This window comes from Camelus bactrianus, chromosome 12, assembly GCF_048773025.1.
Source record: "Camelus bactrianus isolate YW-2024 breed Bactrian camel chromosome 12, ASM4877302v1, whole genome shotgun sequence".
Taxonomy (NCBI): Eukaryota; Metazoa; Chordata; class Mammalia; order Artiodactyla; family Camelidae; genus Camelus; species Camelus bactrianus.
Window position 1 is genome coordinate 63,006,853 of NC_133550.1, and position 18,493 is coordinate 63,025,345.

General features: G+C 36.3%; 1 protein-coding gene across 6 annotated transcripts in view; it reads left to right on the forward strand.

The window, feature by feature from the left end:
- Positions 1-18,493, forward strand: part of TNRC6B (trinucleotide repeat containing adaptor 6B) — a 225,200-nt gene that overhangs the window by 84,893 nt on the left and 121,814 nt on the right. Inside the window, exon 1 of one of the 6 annotated variants that reach the window (XM_045520635.2) lies at positions 12,981-13,202. The exons of the other annotated variants lie outside the window; for them this stretch is intronic. Coding sequence (XP_045376591.2) covers positions 13,198-13,202 — 5 coding nt within the window. The 5' untranslated portion in view covers positions 12,981-13,197. Of the gene's footprint in view, positions 1-12,980; positions 13,203-18,493 lie in introns of those variants that run through there. 6 annotated transcript variants of the gene reach the window in all.

Below are 18,493 nucleotides of genomic sequence, written 5' to 3' on the forward strand. Positions count from 1 at the left end.
CACCATTGATGACAATAAAATTATTTATCTTTGAATTTTTGCCACTCTAATATTTTATTGTTTTAATTTATACTTCTGCTTACTAATAAATGTAATATCTTTTGCTAGTTTATTGGCCATTGATTTTTATTTCATGTATCACCTCTTTATATATTATTTCATTTTGATTGGATTATTTGTTTTGATATCTTTGTAAGAGACTTATAAAGTATAGGTGTTAACCTTCTGTCTTTTGAGATGTTTTAAATATTTCCACCCAGGCTTTATGTTTTAACATGGGGGTATCTTTCATACTAATAAACCATTTAAATTTTTATGTTGTAAAATCAGCCTCTATGGCTTCTGTGTTTTGTGCTTGCCTAGAGAAGTCTTTCCTACCCTAACATGATGGAATACCATTAGTTTTTCTGCTTTATTTTTCACACTTAGACCTTTAATTGAACTGATACTCATTTTTGTGTATGGTGTGAGGTAGAGATCTAACTTAATTTTTTTCTAAATTGGTTTCCAACATGGCTCTCACCCCTTGGTATTAGCTTGTATGAAGAGCCTATTTCACTTACGAAGGTGGATGGTGCACAGAGGTAATATAACTTGCTCAAGGTCACAGAGCAAATTCTTGTAAGGCTTAGGTCTAAAATTTATTCTGTTAGCTGATCTGTGCCACTTTCTTTATTTCTTCATTTAACATTTTTACCATAGGTTCTGGAAGTCTTGAAAAATTTATTTTATTTCTGTGCTGTTTATTTTAATGGAATAAATTCTAACAACAGGCATATTAAGGTAGATATGCATTTAGAAAGCTTTCTTGAAAAATAATTGACTTTTGATTTTGAGAAGTATTTGTGCTAAACTGTTAATATTTAGATCAGTGATGCTGATTTCTGATGTGTGTGTGGATAAGTTTTAGTAGAGTATATAGCTTTAAACATTTGTCTATGTATATATTGTCTCAATATTGTTGCTTTCTAATGAAATTTATTTTCTGTTAGTGTATCTAATATAATCATTTTTCAGAGGATATTCATCTTATGAGCTATTAGAGCAAATCAGACAAGCTGCGTTTATTGCCAAATAATTACTATGCTAAACTCACCCAGTATTAATCACATGGTATGTTTGACACAGGGGTAAATATAAAACTACTACAGCTTTTCAAAATACAGCATGAACAGATACTTGCTCATAGATCATGTTTGATCATGCTTATTGAAAGCTCATTTCAGATAAAATATTTCTACCCAGGCAGGATTTTGACTTGGTTTTATTTATGTGATAGTCTAGATATTTGTGGGCGTATCATTTCTTATAAATTATTTTGAAGTTAGATATCAGTTTTGGTATATTAATTAGAGGAGTTTGGCCTCTTTTTCATTCCTTCCTTTTTAAAAAAATTTAATATAGCTTATAAACAAGTCTGAGCTTTAAATTCCATGAAATTCACTCATATTCTCAAAAGATATTTGTCTTTAACCTACTTAAGTAATTCAATTTTTCTAGTATATTTTTGATAATTGAACTTTCTTAACTCTTTTGGTTCATTTTATGGAAAGATCATCATTAAAAACAATCTCTCAAAGTAGGATCTCGAAGAGATATTTGCACACGCATATCCATTGCAGCATTCACAGTAGCCAAGAGGTAGAAGCAACCCAAATGTCCATAAACAGATAGATAAAGAAAATGTGGTACATACATACAATGGAATATTATGAAGCCTTAAAAGAGAGGGAAATCCTGTCATGTGCTGCAACATGGATGGACCTAAAGGATGTTATGCTAAGCAAAATAAGCCAGTCACAAAGGACAAATACTGCATGATTCTACACATATGAAGTATCTAATATAGTCAAAATAAAAGAAATAAAAAGTAGAAAGGTGGTTGCCATGGGCTACGGGGAGAGAGGTAAGGGAATTAGTATTTAATGGGTATAGAGTTCAAGATGAGAAAGTTCTAGTGATCTGTTGCAAAGCAAAGCAAATATACTTAACACTTCTCAACTTTATACTTAAAAATGGTTAAGATGTTAAATTTAATTTTTTTTAACCACAATAAAAAAATAGCAACCAAACTGAAATGCACTTTAAATATAAAATGTAGCCTGGATTTCAAAGACTTAGTATGAAAAAAAAATGTAAAATTAATAACTTTTATATTGATTTTATATTGAAGTGATTATCTTTTCTACATGTTGTGCTCAATAAACCATTTAAAAATTTTAAAAACCAAGAAAACTCATTTAATAATGTGTTTTATAGAGAATATCCCACTTTTAGGGGTTGTTGATGTAACTAATAGTGTCAATTTCTGTATTTCTACTCTCTTGGAGTGTTATCTTTTTTGATTTTCCTTTCTAAGAGAGAATCTATTCTTGCATGGGAACCCTGTAAGGAAACTGAAGTGCTAAAGACAGTTTTATATTGATTCAGAGAGAAGAATGTAATTTATGGAGTCAACACTACCTTTTATACTCCAGCGTGGTGTAATATGGTTTTCTGCTTGAGGTGCTGTTTTTTAAATGTCTTAATTCCAACGTCTTGATTAAATTCTCTTCTTACTAATTACATTCTTCCGAACTTAAGTGGCTAGTTATAAAATACCCTTTTGATTTTTTTCAATTATTAATTATACAGACCTTTTAGAAGTTCTGACAGTTTGTTTTCACTTTATCTTTATTACTGCTGCTCCTCTTACTCCGTGACCTACAGCTCTCTCTTCCTCACATTCATCTTATACTGCAGTGCTACTTCTAAAAGTTTATTCTTTTTTTAAAAATCTGGTGAATTTTATTTTTTATTGTATCACATAGCAAAAGTCTATTCTTGCCAATTCTCTAAGGATTCCTTTTATTAAAATAGACCTTGTTTTATATTTGCCCACCCAAATTTAACACTAAGATCTTCAGGAACCATTCTTTTGGTGTTAATTTGAAAGCTTTGGGAAGCCCTATGGCATTTCCTAAATACAGAAAAAATTTCCAAATCACTCATTTTATAGATAATTATCTTTAAAACACAAACCTTGATATTTGGCCACAGGAAAGAGTTTTTTGGTTTGATTTTAACATTTGATTTTCTGTTTTCTACCAGTTTTTTTTTTCCTTTGGACCATTAAAATATGTACATGGTGAAGATAAACTTATAAAGTACCAAATTGAACCCTCTGTAAACTCAGTCATTATTACACAGCAGTAAGCTGGTCATCAGAAAAATAGATTCCTATATAATCTTTTCAGATTGTTTTTGGGAGAAAGGAAATGAGTTTTAATTTCAAGTTTATTGGTATTTTGAAAATGCCACAAAGAGGTTCAATAGATAGTTATGCTCATGGAATTTTTGCTGCTGGGAATTTTAGTATAACCATAAACATTTTGTACTGTCTTTGGGAAACTCTCAGTTGCTAATAAACTTTCCAATTTGCCTTGAAGTTACTTAAAAAAATTAATTCTCTTAAAATGTCTTTAAGTTCTGAATTCTGTTTTATGAGGTTTTTCTTGAATGTCTGGGTCATTGATTAGTTACAGTAAGAATAACTTCAGGAGAAATGTGTTTCATAATTGAAAATGCCTGCAAACTGTGGTTTGCTACTACTTACAGGTTCATATGGTGACTTCAGACAGCAATGAATAGGGTAGATCATGAAGCTCTCAGAAAACTGCAGTTAATTTAATAAAAGTCTTATTTATTTAGCTTATATTTTACTTACAGACAAATAGTATGCCTTTATGGAAAAACATTACTTAAATGGCAAGATGTATTTGCCCAGTTCCTTGAAATTGGTGTTTTAAAGCAGCTCTTTTGGAAATGTTACTAATACCATGTAGTTGTAAAATGTTTCAAAATACATAGCATTATGTAAATATAGATAAAGAAATGCATGTTCAGCTGCAGGAATCTCCAGTGGTGTCATGAGGAGAAGGTAGTGTTTATTTCCCCCAAATTTTATGATTGCTAGAGGGTATGGATGTAAGTTCTGCCCTGAGCACTCTGCCTTTCCCTTCCCGCTAGGAATCTCTGTGAACTAAGTTTGGGCAAGAGAACGGGAGACTGTAGTAAGGAAAGAGGAGGCACACAATGATGGCAGGCAGTGAAAGGTCAGGTTCAGGCTTTATGCTCTGTCTTTAGCTCTGCAAGAACAGACTTTTGCCAGCTTGGTCACTGTAGGTTGCACCAGAAAGAGTCAATAAATATATATTAATTAAATGAAGATGTCACTGAGTTCCCACAGACTGTTAAGAATTCCTGTTCTACACACTCACTTTGAAAATCTGAGGTAGAATGATTAAAAATCCTAACTCCATAATAGTTTATTTGTTATTAGCAGAAGAAAAGTGAATTGATAAGCTGTCATTTTTGACTTTATATTCAGTGCTTTCTTAAATATTTTCCAACAGACCCAATTTTATTACAATTCTTCTCTTTAAGTGTCCCTACCTGTAAGCAAGTTGATTATTGGGTTTTTTGGGGGGGAAAAAAGCTTTTCTATCCAAGTTTGAACTTTTCTTTGCTTCTGAGGGCCTCCATAAGATGCCTTTAGCCTGCTTATGCATATTTTCTCTGCTTTTTAAAAGATCTTCCTCTGCCTGCCCAGTCTCTCCTTAAGGTTTTCTATGCATAGCTGGTTTCCTTCCCCCTTATATGCCTTTGTTCAGGCAGAGAGACCCAGAGACCCTTCTTCCTGACCAGGAGCAAATATAGGTTTTGTGGGAGTGCCCTTTAAGAAAAAGAAAATTAATTTCAAATACAAATTAGGTACAGAAGTGAATATTTATTTACAATGAGGAAAGAAATAACAAAAATGACAGTTTTAAACAAGTTGACAAATGCAAAATTCAGAAAATAACATAACATTTATATTTATTTGTATTAATATTTGCCTGACATATTGCTGTGAAAATTTTTCCTAATATTTTTTGTCTGCTTACTCTTTGATTGCCCCTTCATATTACAATAATTCTGTGATATTTTATTTATTTTGTGTTTTTTGTTTGTTTTGTTTTGTTTTTTGGGGGGGAGGTAATTAGGGTTTTATTTATTTATTTATTTATTTTTAATGGAGGTACTGGGGATTGAACCCAGGACCTCATGCATGCTAGTCATGCACTCTACTACTGACTCTACCCTCCCCCCTGTTTTTTTTTATTATTGATAGATTAGAAAAGTTCCTTTCAGCCTCACAACTTGTTATAGTCACGTCGTATAAATTTGTAAGATTCTTATCAACTTTGAGAGGACCTCTAGCCAAATGTCTTTTATATATGAGCTATAAGATTGCAAGGCTTCATTTTTTCTTGTGTATTGACTACCATGAAATACTCTTTGAATTCACACATTTATATCATGGTATGATCTGGCCTGCACATTTCTGTCATTGTACATAGTGAGTTGGCACAGTAACATCTTTGTACACAAGGCAGTTACCAATAACTCAACCATACACGAAGTGGCTGAGAACCATGCTCATATATTCCAGTAAGCCCCAAATAAATCAACCAAATTAGCTTTCCCTTTAGGAATCCTAGAGTACCTACAGTGACTCTAACTCTATTGACAAGTGGAATCATGGTGGGGGAAAGCTGAGATGGTAAGAGTCTGTGGTTTTGACAATCTGTGTTAAGACTGTGATGAAACTGTATTTTTTTTCACATTTTATAAAAATAATTGGTCATTTAGAACAAAGTTGGAGGAGTCATACTTCCTAATTCCTAAATATATTACAAAGCTACAGTAATCAAAAACAGTATGGTACTGGCATGAAGACAGGCAAATAGACCAGTGGAATAGGATAGAAAGCCCAGAAATAAACCCTTGCATATAAAGTCAGATGATCTTTGACAAGGGTTTCAAGACCATTCAGTGGGAAACAGAGTTTTTTCAACATACGGTATTGGGAATATACTGGATACCCACTTGTAAAAGAATGAAGATAGACCCTGATCTTACACTGTAAAGAACAATTAACTCAAAATGGATTAAAGACCTAAGCTTGAGACCTAAAATTATAAAACTAGAAGAAAATATAGGAGAAAAGTTTTATGACATTGGACTTGGCAATGGTTTTTTGGATATGATACCCAAAGCACAGGCAAAAAAGCGAAAATAGACAAATGGAACTACATCAGACTTAAAAAAATTTGTGCATCAAAGGACACAATCATAGAGTAAAAAGGAAACATACAGAATGGGAGAAAATATTTGCAAGTCATTTTCTAATAAGAGATTAATATCCAGAATATATAAAGAATTACAACTCAACAACAGAAAAATCAAGTAACCTGATTAAAAATGGACAAAAGACTTTCATAGACATTTCTCCAAAGATGATATATAAATGGCCGACAAGCGTATGAAAAGATGCTCAACATCACTAATCATCAACCACAATGAGATAAATTGTTTCACACCTGTCAGGATGATTACTATTGAGGAAAAAACCCAAAACACCAAAGAGCAGAAAAGAAGTGTTGAGAAGGATATAGAGAAATTGGAACCTCTGTGCACTATTGGTGGGATTATAAAATGGCATAACTTCTATGGAAAACAGTTTGGCATTTCCTCAAAAAATTTAAAATAGAACTACCAAGTGATCCAGCAGTCCCCTTTTTGGGTATGTATCCAAAAGAATTGAAAGCAAAGTTTTGAAAGATGTACACACTCATATTCATAGCAGTACTTTTCACTCTAGCCAAGAGGTAGAAGCAACCCAAGTGTCCCCATTGGTGAATGAATGGATAAACAAAATGTGAGATCGATCGATCGATCTATCTATCTATCTATCTATCTATCTATCTATCTATCTATCTATCTATATCTATATATATCTATATATAGATATAGATATATATGCAATGAGATATTATTCATTCATAAAAAAGAAGGGAACCTACATGGATGAACCTTGAGAAAATTATGTTAAGTCAAATAAGCCAATCATAAAAAGATACTGTATGATTCCACTTTTATAATGTATCTAAAGTAGTCAAGTTTATATAAATAGAAAATGTAGTTACCAGGGTTTGGGAGAAGGGAAAAGGGAAGTTGTTTAATGGGTATAGAATTTGAGACTTGCAAGATGAAAAAGATCTGGGGAATCTGTTTTACAACAATGTGAATATATTTAACACTACTGAACTATACACTTAAAAATTGTTAAGATGGTAAGTTTTGTGTTGCATGTATTTTACTATAATAAACGGAGAAGAAAAAACACATTGCAAAAGAAAAAAAAAAAGATCGTTTGGACAATGTTAAGGACTCCTAGGGCTTTGAGAGAACCTCATGAAAGTGAGGGGTCCTGCAGCTTAAGTGTCATTAGCTTCATCCTGAGACATCTGTTTTGAGCATTCTCATTCTGTCCCTCCTTTGAAGTTCAGCTGAGCTGAGCTACATAGTGTCTCCATTTTCTGACTCCTGTCTCTCTGAGGATGGAACCATACAGTTAAAAATTTATCGTACATTTTCTTGTTGACTATCCTGTGTATATGTCTTCTCTCTCAATTATAAGATATTAAGTGTTGTCTTCTTTTGTACTTTATAAATACCCAGGTTAATAGTATTCATCTATTTATTTTTTTGCTTATTCATTTGGTCATTCATTCAGCAAACAGTAATTGAATTCCTTCTATGTAGTAGATACAGAAATAAGAGCCATATTCCCTGCCCTTAAGAAGCTCACAGTTTAGACAGGAAGCACCAAGTAAATGGGTAACAATAATAATAGAGTTTGAAGGTGCTACCATAGAGGTATGTACAGGGTCTAAGAAGCACAGAGGACACTGAACTCAAACTGGAGGATCAAGAAAGGCTTCCCCCAAATACAAATTTGATTTTTGAGGTTTGGTTCTAAAGAATTTGAGAATTTTTTTCAATGTTCCTTAAAAGGTCTGTTAGCATTCTAATTTATAAATGTGTAATATGAGTGTAAATGCTAACATTCTCCAAAGATTTTGGATTCTAGTAGCATTAGTGATTACCATGTCATTTTGGCTACTGTTTCATCTTTTGACTTTGTTGAGGGTAAGAGTCCTGGAAAAGCTTAGCCTCTACATTTATATTTTTCTCCTCAGCCTTCCTTGTCACCGCTGTTTGGTAATACTGAAGTTGGTGAGACTCAGGAAAGTCTTTGTCTTTCTTATGTTCTCTACATGGCAACTCCTACTCATCCTTTAAGACGCAGTTTAAAATCTCACCTCCCCTGTGAAACCTTTTCTGACTTTTGGCAGTTAGCTCTTTGTATTCCCATAGCATAACTATCTTACATTTCTATTTGTACCTTAATTATGGCACTTAGCATGCTATATTTTAATAATGGATTTGCATGTCTCTGTCCTTCAAGGTGTTAGAATCCTCTTTGTTAGAATCCTCCTGGGCTTGGTGCTGGCACAGTATCTGATACATAGTAGATGCTCAGAAAAATGGTTCATGACTGCATGAATGAATGGTGAGTTCAGAGTTTAGAGTCTTATTTTTGAAAGAGTTGATTGGCCTTACTGTATTTCATCATAGTCACAGGTTGCTTTCTTAAGTTATCTTACGATAGAATCACTTCCACCTTCAAAATACATTATGTGCTCTCTTCGCCTCTACCACCTCCATCTGATCCAAGCTATCTTCCCTCACCTAGAAGGCCACAGTCCCCTTCCAGCTTGTCCCTGCTTCTCCTCTTGGTCCTCTCTGGTATATTCTCCATACAGAAGCCAGGGTGAGCTTTTGAAAATATAACTTTGATCTTGTCTTTCCTAAAGTGGTTGTAAGACCTCCATGGATTCTTGGAATGCTTACTTTGGGAGGTTTTGGAGACTTTATCCCACTTTACATACTAAAACATATTAGAAGGTACCCACATCCCATATTAATTATGTGGTTTTATTTATTTATTTTTGGTATCATATGTTAAAAGAATTTTAATAGTTTTGCTTTGGAAATTCTTTGGCTACAAATAATTGACTTAATTTGTAATTATCCGAGATTTATTAGTAGTTAACGTATTTAGTGTGTTTTGCAAAGTGAGGATTGTTTTCAAATGTAACGAAAACTTAGAAATGCTAAACTTAATATGAAAGTGCTGGGTGTTATCTTTCAAGGACACTTTAGCATTTATTAATTTTTATGGTTATAATTTTTGTTTTGTGTTTTAGATTTGTTAATATGTTTTTCAGGTCCCAAACATTTGCCGAGGCCCTTGAAAAGCTTGTAGATCCTAGGTATTAAGTGAAGAGGGAGCAGTGGATAAAACGGCACTGTTGGCTCTCCTGCTTTAAAATTCTTCTGTGACTTTCCACTGTTCTGACAATAAAATCCTTTCTGTGACCTGCAGGATCCAGTAGGATCCAACTCCTCCTTGCTCCTTAGGTTTGCCTTACACCTCTCTTCCCTGGTCACATGGCCTGGCCTCCTGATCATCCCTCTTGTTCTTTGAACATTCAAGCAATTACTTTTCAACTCAGTTTAAATGAATGTCCCTCCTGAGAAAAACCTTCCTGAACCACCTTATCTAAAGTGAGCCTCCTTCAGTTTTTTCCATATCCTGTCAACTCTGTTTCCTTCTCAGTGGTTTCCTTCTCCCATGAGGTTTTTGGCTCCACTTGGACCTACCCTGCCTGGTAGTGCTGTCTCCCCGGCCCGAGCAGAGTCAGACACATAGAAAGCACATAGTATGTACTTGTTGAACAAATGAAGAGTTATATTAATAGATTTTGTAATTTAACAGTCCTTGCATTGTTGGTATAAACCATACATGATCATAATGAAATATTTTCTTAAAACTGCTAAATTCTATTTGCTAGTATTTTACTTAGGATTTTTATATCTATCTTCACAAGTGAAGATTGGTCTGTAGTTTTATTTTTTTGGACCATCTTTGTCCTGACAGGTATCAGGAATATGTTAACCTCAGAGAAGAAATTAGGAAGCTTTCTCTTCTATCTTCGTAAATTCAAGAACAATAGGGATAACATGGAAATTATCTACTTGATAGAAGTTTTGTAGAATTCACCCAGAAAACCATTTGTGTCAGATAGTTTTAGTGGCTAGTTCTTTTAATATCTTACACATTTCTGCTGTGAGTTATTGTTGCTATTTTTATAACTTTTCTTGAGTTGACCTTGGTAATGTTTATTTTCCTTGACTATCATCCATTTTACTTAATCTTCAGATTTATTGACATAAAGTTACATAAAATTCTCTCACAATTTAAAAAAAATCCTCTCCAAATCTGTAGTTATAATGTCCCCTTTCTCAGCCCTACTGTTAATTTGTAACTTCTCTCTTATTTTTAAGTGATCAGGCTTTCCAAAGGATTATCTACTTTTATTTTTTAAAACAAAAATTTTTTGCTTTTATTGATTCAGTTTACTCTTTGACTGTTGCTTTATCTTTGTGATTTTATCACCATTAATTTCTTTTTTGGGTTTGTTAGTCATTTTCTAGATTTTTGAGTTAAATGTTCAGTACATTATTTTCAGTCCTATTTCCTCATGGAAATATTTTAGTTATACAGTCGCCAGAGGTGCAACTTTGATAACACTCAGTTGGGTGTTTTAAGTTCTGGTTTATTTATTTAAAAAAGTAAATTAGTTTTTTATTACTTTGTATACTCACCTTGTGATAATATAATTGAAAAATGCTGTCTAATTGTTAATATGAAAAAAGTGCAATAAATATATCACAGAGTCTCAGATGCCTGGAAATACAGGGGCAATAGTACATTTATTGCACTTGTTTCTTTTAGATGAACAGTTGGACTCATTGCTTTAAGTTTAGAGGTATCTCACGAAAAACAAAACAAAACAAAAGATGCCTAGAGGTTGAAGAAAAAATGTCAGTCATATTATTTGAAAATTGAACGAATATTTGTTTTAAAATGTGTTTGTTTCCTGACTTCTCGTGCAGTTTATTTAATACTCACATGGTAACACATATACACGTTTGTACAATAATATGCTGCATCAAGAAATGGAGACTTAGCAAAATTCAGTCTTATAAAGAAAACGTGTCCATCACAAATTAAAATAAGGCAGCTGTACAGTCTCCATGCATTTTAACATGTTGAGCATGCTCTCCATAAGGAAGCTTTCCGTAACTCATCTGGAAGGTATTGGAAGGATAAAAATAGATGAAATATTCAAAATTTCCACCCTAGGAGTTTCCTGCTTTTGCCTACATCTCAATTGTCAGTCCAGGTCCTGGCTCCTACTCCGTTCAGGGCTGTGCAAAGACAGTGGAAGCATTTACGCCATAAATATTCAAGCTGCCAGATCGTCTAGGCATTGGCCTCTGCCTGCCCAGAAACAGCCCCTTTCCTGTTCATCTATCAGAGTGGAAAAAGCAAAGGGAGACTGAATAAAGACCCAGAAGCCAGGATGACAGACCTGTGGGATTTAGAAGGGTTCATAGGTTCCTTTTCAGGGAATGCTGGCCTTACAGAATCCGTCAGTTTCTCTGCTGGCTGGCATGTCAGATTATGCTCGGTCAGCCCAGTTCATTTGGGAGAATCACACTGTGGAATCCGACCTTTTCTGGTTTATAGAGATAGATGGAGTCAGTTAGTCACAGGGCACTGTTGCCCACTTTCTATCAAATTAGTTACTTTATTTCCTCAAGCAGTCCTTGAATAGATGGAGATGAGTTTCTGGAAACTATGTGACTTTTATTCTGTATGTTCGAGTGGCACATCTCTTCTTGTTCAGCCTAGCACTTCTGAATGGAGATCTGAGTCATTCATTCATTCCTTTATTCACCTACTATGTGGGGCTCCGTGTGGAGGTTCACACAGCAGTGAAGGAAGGTGTGGTGTTTGTCTTTATACATACCAGGGACAACCAACTGTAAGCAAGTTCTTTGGCAAGAAATTGCAGCTATGACCAGTGCTGTGAAGAAGTCATAAAGGATGTATGGGAACATTGAACAGGAAGGCCTGGTCTAGACGGGGAGGGTCAAGGGAAAGCTTTCCTGGGGTAATGACTTTTGAGATGGCAAGGATAAGATGAAACAGAACTGCTAAAAGAAAGAAGCCGTGTACAGTTTTAGAGCTGAAAGGAACCAGATATAATCTAGTGATGTCCAGTCCTTACATTCCACAATGAGAAAACTGAGGCCCCGAAGGTAAAGGGACTTGCCTAACCAAGGTTACACAGCCTGGGCTTGAGATGCAAACCTAGTGTGGTTTTCTTAGCGGGGGTAGAACATAAAGATGCACTTAGTGAGAGGAAGGGACTTAAGGATGGGGGAAACCAGGTAGGTTTGAAATGTAGTGCTTACTCCAGGTCAGCTGCAAGCTACTTCCTCAGGTGGGGGAGGAGATTAAAGATGACTCATATCGGCCAGTTTGCTGTGCTGTAGCCGAGTTTTTATTTGGGGTGGAGGGAAGAGGTACCAAACACACATATAGCCAAAATAGTAAATGTGGAGTTCAGTTGGGAAACTAGTCACTGTTCTGCATCTGTCTTGCTGTGTGATTTGGGATAAGTCACTTAACCTCTCTGAGTTTGCATTCAGTTCATACTTTGGTATATTTCCTTTCAGCCTTTTCCTGTGCATTTTAGGAGCTTGTTAGAGATCAGTTGCGCCCTGTATTTCACCTTAATCTTTAAACATGAAAGTCTCTTGTTTGGGTAAGGTGTTTTTAAAAGCCCCCCTTTAAAGAGCAGTTTGCCAGCCTGTGCTTGCCCAGACATCTAGAGGATAACTGTTGCAAGCCAGCCAAGCTCCAGGATCTGCAAGAATCGTTAGCAACTGAGCATATTTCTATAAACCAATAAAGGTTTTTATATTTTGTTCATCTGTTACCCTTATGCTGTTGCCACTTTCACATTCAGTGTGTGTAGGTGGCGAGTATGAGATAACAGCATTTCACAAATGAGAGTGGAAAAGGGCCGCTTTCCCTTTAAGGCAGTTTCATCCCCAGCTCCCTCCCCTTTCCTGATTGACAAACCTACCCGAAGTCACATGATCCGCCTCTATTTGAAGGTCACAAAAAGCTGCTTCCTTTAGAGACAGAGGGGGAGAGAGAGAGCAAGAGGGAGAGTGAGTGTGAGAGTTAGTTCAAGCCAAAATGGCCGACAGAGTCTCTGCTGGTTTCTGAATATTTAAAATACAAAAAAACAGATAGACAAAAAGAAATCATTTTTTGGACCTTTTTTCATTTCCATTTCTACCTTGTATGCCTCAATTTGCTGGATTTAAGCACTGCTGCACTTTATGAGGTTGGTAAATATTTTCACTTTTTAAAAACCAATTGATTTATATGGATCTTGTCTAACCGTGTCACTAGTGCTGTTGCAAATCGACATTTGTCTAGCATGGAGACTGGCTTCAGACATGTCGTGAATCTGTGTAAATCAGACCCGTGATGTACTTTTGGTTCGGCATTTTAGAAATGGAAAAGCGTTGGTAAAATATTTAATTTTGAAGTGATTTAATTGCACTTTTAATTTATATGCAGATTTTCATCATCGTTTCTGTCTTGCAAATAAGTAAAGCTGTGAGTAGTTGGAAATTTGATATTTAGAAAGAGGTTTTTTAAAAAACAGTCCTCTCCCTGCCCCCTTAAATCTGCTGCAAAAATTTGCATAAATATAAATGGGTTTGCATTCTTTCGGCTGCTAAGGCCGACAAAGGATCTGGGAGGGCAAGCACTACCCCGGGAAAGCCTTTTTTTTTTTTTTTTTTTTTTTAAATAAAGCTAGGCCATCCTTCCTAGAGAGATGTGAAACCTAAAATAAGACCTGATACATTTTAAACATCAGGCTGGGGGCGAGTGAACACCAGGAGGTTTGGGGTTTGTAGATTCCCCTGCTTGAAACCTCCCAGGCAATGTGTGGATCACCCCTTTCCTCTGCGCGCGCTCATTTGCACTGGGGCTCTGTGTGTGTTCTCAAATGTGCAGCCAGATGCGCTTTTATTTTGATCGTGGTTTGAACTAAACGGTAGGACAATCTTGTAAACATGGTGTTTTCAAAATATAAACAGCTCTTCACCCTGGTTAGGAATTAGTTCTTTATCAGTTTCTCCCTGTGGATTGGCCGCCTTCGTTTCTCATGGATTACAATTTCTGTTTAATTTTACACAGATGAACTGGGCTTTTCAACACAAATTCAACATCTGTGTGTGTAGTTGCCCACTTCGTCCACGTATCCCTTGTGTAGTGGTCATTTAGGATCACGTAAATAAGTAGCTGTATGTGTATGTATGGTGGTTACCCCCGAACCTGTGTGGTGCTCTTAAGTTAAATTCCATTACTCCTAATGCAGGATTCTAGAAAGCCTGGGAACAGGGAGGGAAGAAGGCTGAAAACTTGCTTTCTCAGAGCCACCTCCCCCTATCATTGTGAGAGTGTGATGTAATGCTTCTCGGTCTGGTGGGCTGAAAGGATTGTAGTTTGTGATGTGGCGGGTAAATTGCCCCCACCCCTGGGTAAATTACCCCACCCCCTCAGCACATCCCTGGCTCAGAGAGGCCTTGTTTTCTTTTCTTTTTTTTTCTCCTAATTTGTATCTTCCTGATTTATGCCTTAGCATATTGGCATGAGAAAGAGACTGTTCTTCTAAATCTGTTACAAAGTATAGTTTAGAAAAGGCATTTTAAATATGCAAATGGGTCGAATTGTCATATCCCCATCATTAAATATGTAGACTTGTATTAAAGCTAATTAAGCATAAATGGAATAATTTTGATGAGGAGGGAGCAGTGGGTTTTTTTGTTGTTGTTTCCCTCTTAATTAATCTAATTATAAGATGCTTGCTGGGCCTGAAAGTGTTAAAAAAAATGGAAAAAATGCTGGACCATTTTGAAAATTTGACAGTCTGGAAGAGGGTGTGTAGTGCTTTCAAAAGCTTTATTCACTGTTAAAATGGATTGGCCTCTTGTGCTGAAAATGGCCTGTTTCTTTGGGCCAATTGTGTGTAGATGAAGGGACTTTCACGCTAATTTAACGAAAAGACTTTCATTTGAATACATAAAGATAATTAAAGCCCTCTGTCTCCAAAGAGCAAATATTTTATTATTCTTCTAAAATTAATGTTGTTATTGTATTAGTGGAAATAAGGAGAGAAGGGACAGTTTAAATTCAGTGTAAAATTTTTGGTGATACAAGTTTAGCTTTTGTGTAAGAGGGATTGGAAACTACATTGAAGAGGTAATCTGGAACAAATTTGTCTCTTTAAAAAATTTTTTACAGCTTGAATTGAAAGGAAAAGACATAGAAATTACCATAGTGATAGGGAGTGTTGCTTTGTGGTAGACCTAAGGAAAATTAGAACTCTTGATTTTTGTTGTTGTTTTTTCTGAAAATGAAAGCGCTTATTTGGGGCTTTACTTGTTAGATGATTCATTTTACGCCCATTTCCTAAGTTGGCCTTGCAGAAAAAGAGTGAGAAAAACCCAAGCTTTCCATGTTTTGCCATTAGCTTGTTTTTGTGGACTGTGTAAACATGTGAATAGCAGGTTAATTCAGTTTGCAGAGCAGAGAAACCAGAAGCTGGGTGCTTGTTCTCTTAGACAAGAAGGAGAATGATATAATGAGCATTAACAGAATGCCATCTGATTCTCTGAAATGTTTTTGTAAATATTCTTCTCTCCTAGACAGGTTGAAAAGTGAGATAAATAAGACCTGGTTTCACGTATGTTAAGCATTATGGCTCTGGTGAGTTTCAGAAGCTCAGCTGCCATTTTGGATCTAAGTTCTGCAGAGCCAATCCTTATGGCTCCAAACTATGGTAATTCAGAGGCAAATGAAAATGAGTAATAAATCAAGTGTGCAGATGGATAGTATTTAATTTGTGCCTTTGGTTGAAGTTTTCTTTCTGTTGGTAGTGTGAAATGAAGCTTTAAAAACTTTAGTGATGTGGCTGATGTTATGAAGAGCAAAACCCAGGGATATTAGAACTTGCGTGTTGGGGTTTTTAAAAATGAGACCGCTTATGCAGAAGTTTCTTACCGGAGAAAGTTAATATAATCCTTACCAAAGTTTCCCCACCCCCAATCCATATTTCCTTATGCTGGGTCTAGTTGTGATAATATAGTAATGTCATTAATCACAATGCTACCCTGTCTCAGAAAGAAATGTCACAGATTCATTATTAAGACTTTGCTGAAACATCACAAAAATTGAGAGTGCCTATCTATCAGAAGTGGTATCTTATTTTTAAACTGTTTTTCAGTCCCTCCATCTGTGTGCCAGAAAGGAAGCATTGGCATCTTTGGTATATGGCGTAAACTCAACTCTGTTGTTCAGCTTTGAATGGCCATTTGTTATTCTCTATTGCCACTGGGACAGTCCTTTAAAAATAAACGTCTAAAAATTGAAGCAGAGACTTCTAAGGCCTTTCCAGCTCTCAGTTCTGCAAGAGACGCGGAAAGAGTGATGTGTGACGATGGGGCCTGTGGGTCTGCAGAGCAGGCCCCGCAGGGAGCAGTGGTAAGGGTGGGTGGGCCTCATGGGCCTCACTCTACCCAGCTGCCCCACAACTGAAGTTTTGGAGAAATTTAATTTTTGTAACTCAGTATAATCATTGACCTTTTGCCATTTAAACTGGACAAGGTCCTGAGGCAACACAGATGAATGTACTTTGTCCTGCCCTCAAGGAATACCAGTCCAGCAGGGAAGATAACTCAGGTAAAGAACCAGTGGCTTTACCTTGGTACTGTGTGTGTGATAGTTAGAACAAGTACCTGGTACGTAAGTAGCCTGAGTATCTGCATTAGGGGAACCCTTATTTAAAGAAGCCAAATAATTACTTCTTATTACTTTCTAGTTGTCATTTGGATATTAGATTTTCTTTATGTGGCGCTTGGGATTTAAATGTGGGGCTTTGACTATCGTCTGGGAGGTGAGGCAGCACATGCTGATTGTTTCCTAGTGCAGGATTGTTTGAGGATTTATACTAATCCGACTTCCCTCACCTGCTTCTTGTGATTAAGACTGGTGGTGGGGTGGGGTGGGGTGAATTGAAGCCACTTGGCCTGAAAAGGGATTTAACCCATGATGGTGACATTTTAACGTGTTTTGCTTTCTCCCTTCATATATTCAGCAGTCATTTATTATGCCAGGTGCTGCTGTAGGTGCTGGGGGAATCTAAGAATTAATTTGGTCGGCCCATTGTCCTGAGCAACCACTGGTTCATTTGTGGAAATATTTGCCAGCTGATGACTATCTAACCTACCACTTTGGGTTATGACTATGGTAACACTGTAGTTCTTTTCACCTGATGGTCTCCTTACTGATAATCAGGGAATGAATGCTGATTTTTGCTTATGGTAGTTCTAGAGACTTTCATTTAAGGTTTGACAAGATAGTTCCTTTATCCTTTTTTTTTTTTTTTTTAGCCCTGCAAAAGTATTTCCTCAAAATTGTCATTTAAATGATCTCTGAGGACCCTGCCACTTAAGTCGCCTCCCTAGTTACTCTATCACAGTCCTCAGTTTTGCTTTTTTTAAATATCCCTTGATTGTATCACCCTCTGAAATCACATTGTATGTGGTGCATCACTCCCCACAAAACCAGAAGCTTTCATGAGAGCAGACTTTGTTTTGCTCATTGCTCAGTCCCCAGCATCTAGAATTGGGCTTAGCACGTGTAAGTGCTCAATAAAGAAGTATTTGAATTAGACCTGAGTGTAAGTCACCAAGACCAGTTATGTGACCTTAAGCCCCTGTTTCTTCATCAGTAACATGGAGACAATACATTGTTGTGAAGCATAAAGGAGACGCTATGCGTAAGGGCCAGCACCTAGCTTGTTGCTTAGTATTTCCTTCCCCTTTGCACGCTCTCTCTTTGTTACATAAACCAGAAAGGCTGTTACGGCCCCACAGATGCCTTGATCCTCTCTCATGTTCCCAGCATCCTGGAGTGCGTGCACTGATTGCACTGAGCTTCAGCCTGGATGAGGACAGGAGCAGGGCTGAGCGTTTTCTTTTATTAAAGGCCCTACATTCCTATGGTCTGATGTCGCCTCCTCATGCTCTCCAGTTTCCTCCAGGCTCTGCCTCTGTGATGTCTCCACGTTTGCTTGGCTGCTTTTTATGCATTCTGTGTTTTGCATCAGAGGTTCTCAGCAGTTTCAAATGAATTGGTCTTAGAGTTTACAAGGCAAAGGGGAACGTAAAATACAGTGTTTTCCCCTTTGTTTTCATCATTCTGAGCCTGCACATGTTAACTCTATTTAACCACAGTATTAATAGTTTTGATTCGAAAGAGATAAAATAAAAATTTAGGTCAATTGCCTGCTTTATACAACACAGTTGAATTAATATAGATTACAGATAGCTTTCATTCATTGACTTTGGAATTTGTTTTAAAAAAAAGTTTATCTGTTCATTCATTCGACAAATAATTATTGAATACCCATTCCATGCCAGATATTGGGATAGGTGCTAGCACAGGAGTATGAAGATTTTTGCCAGGTACCGTTACTGAGGTTATACAGAATTGACAGGAGGGGCTGGCCAGCCCTCAGGGTGTTTGGTAATTGCAAAAGAGGGACACCCATCCTAAATA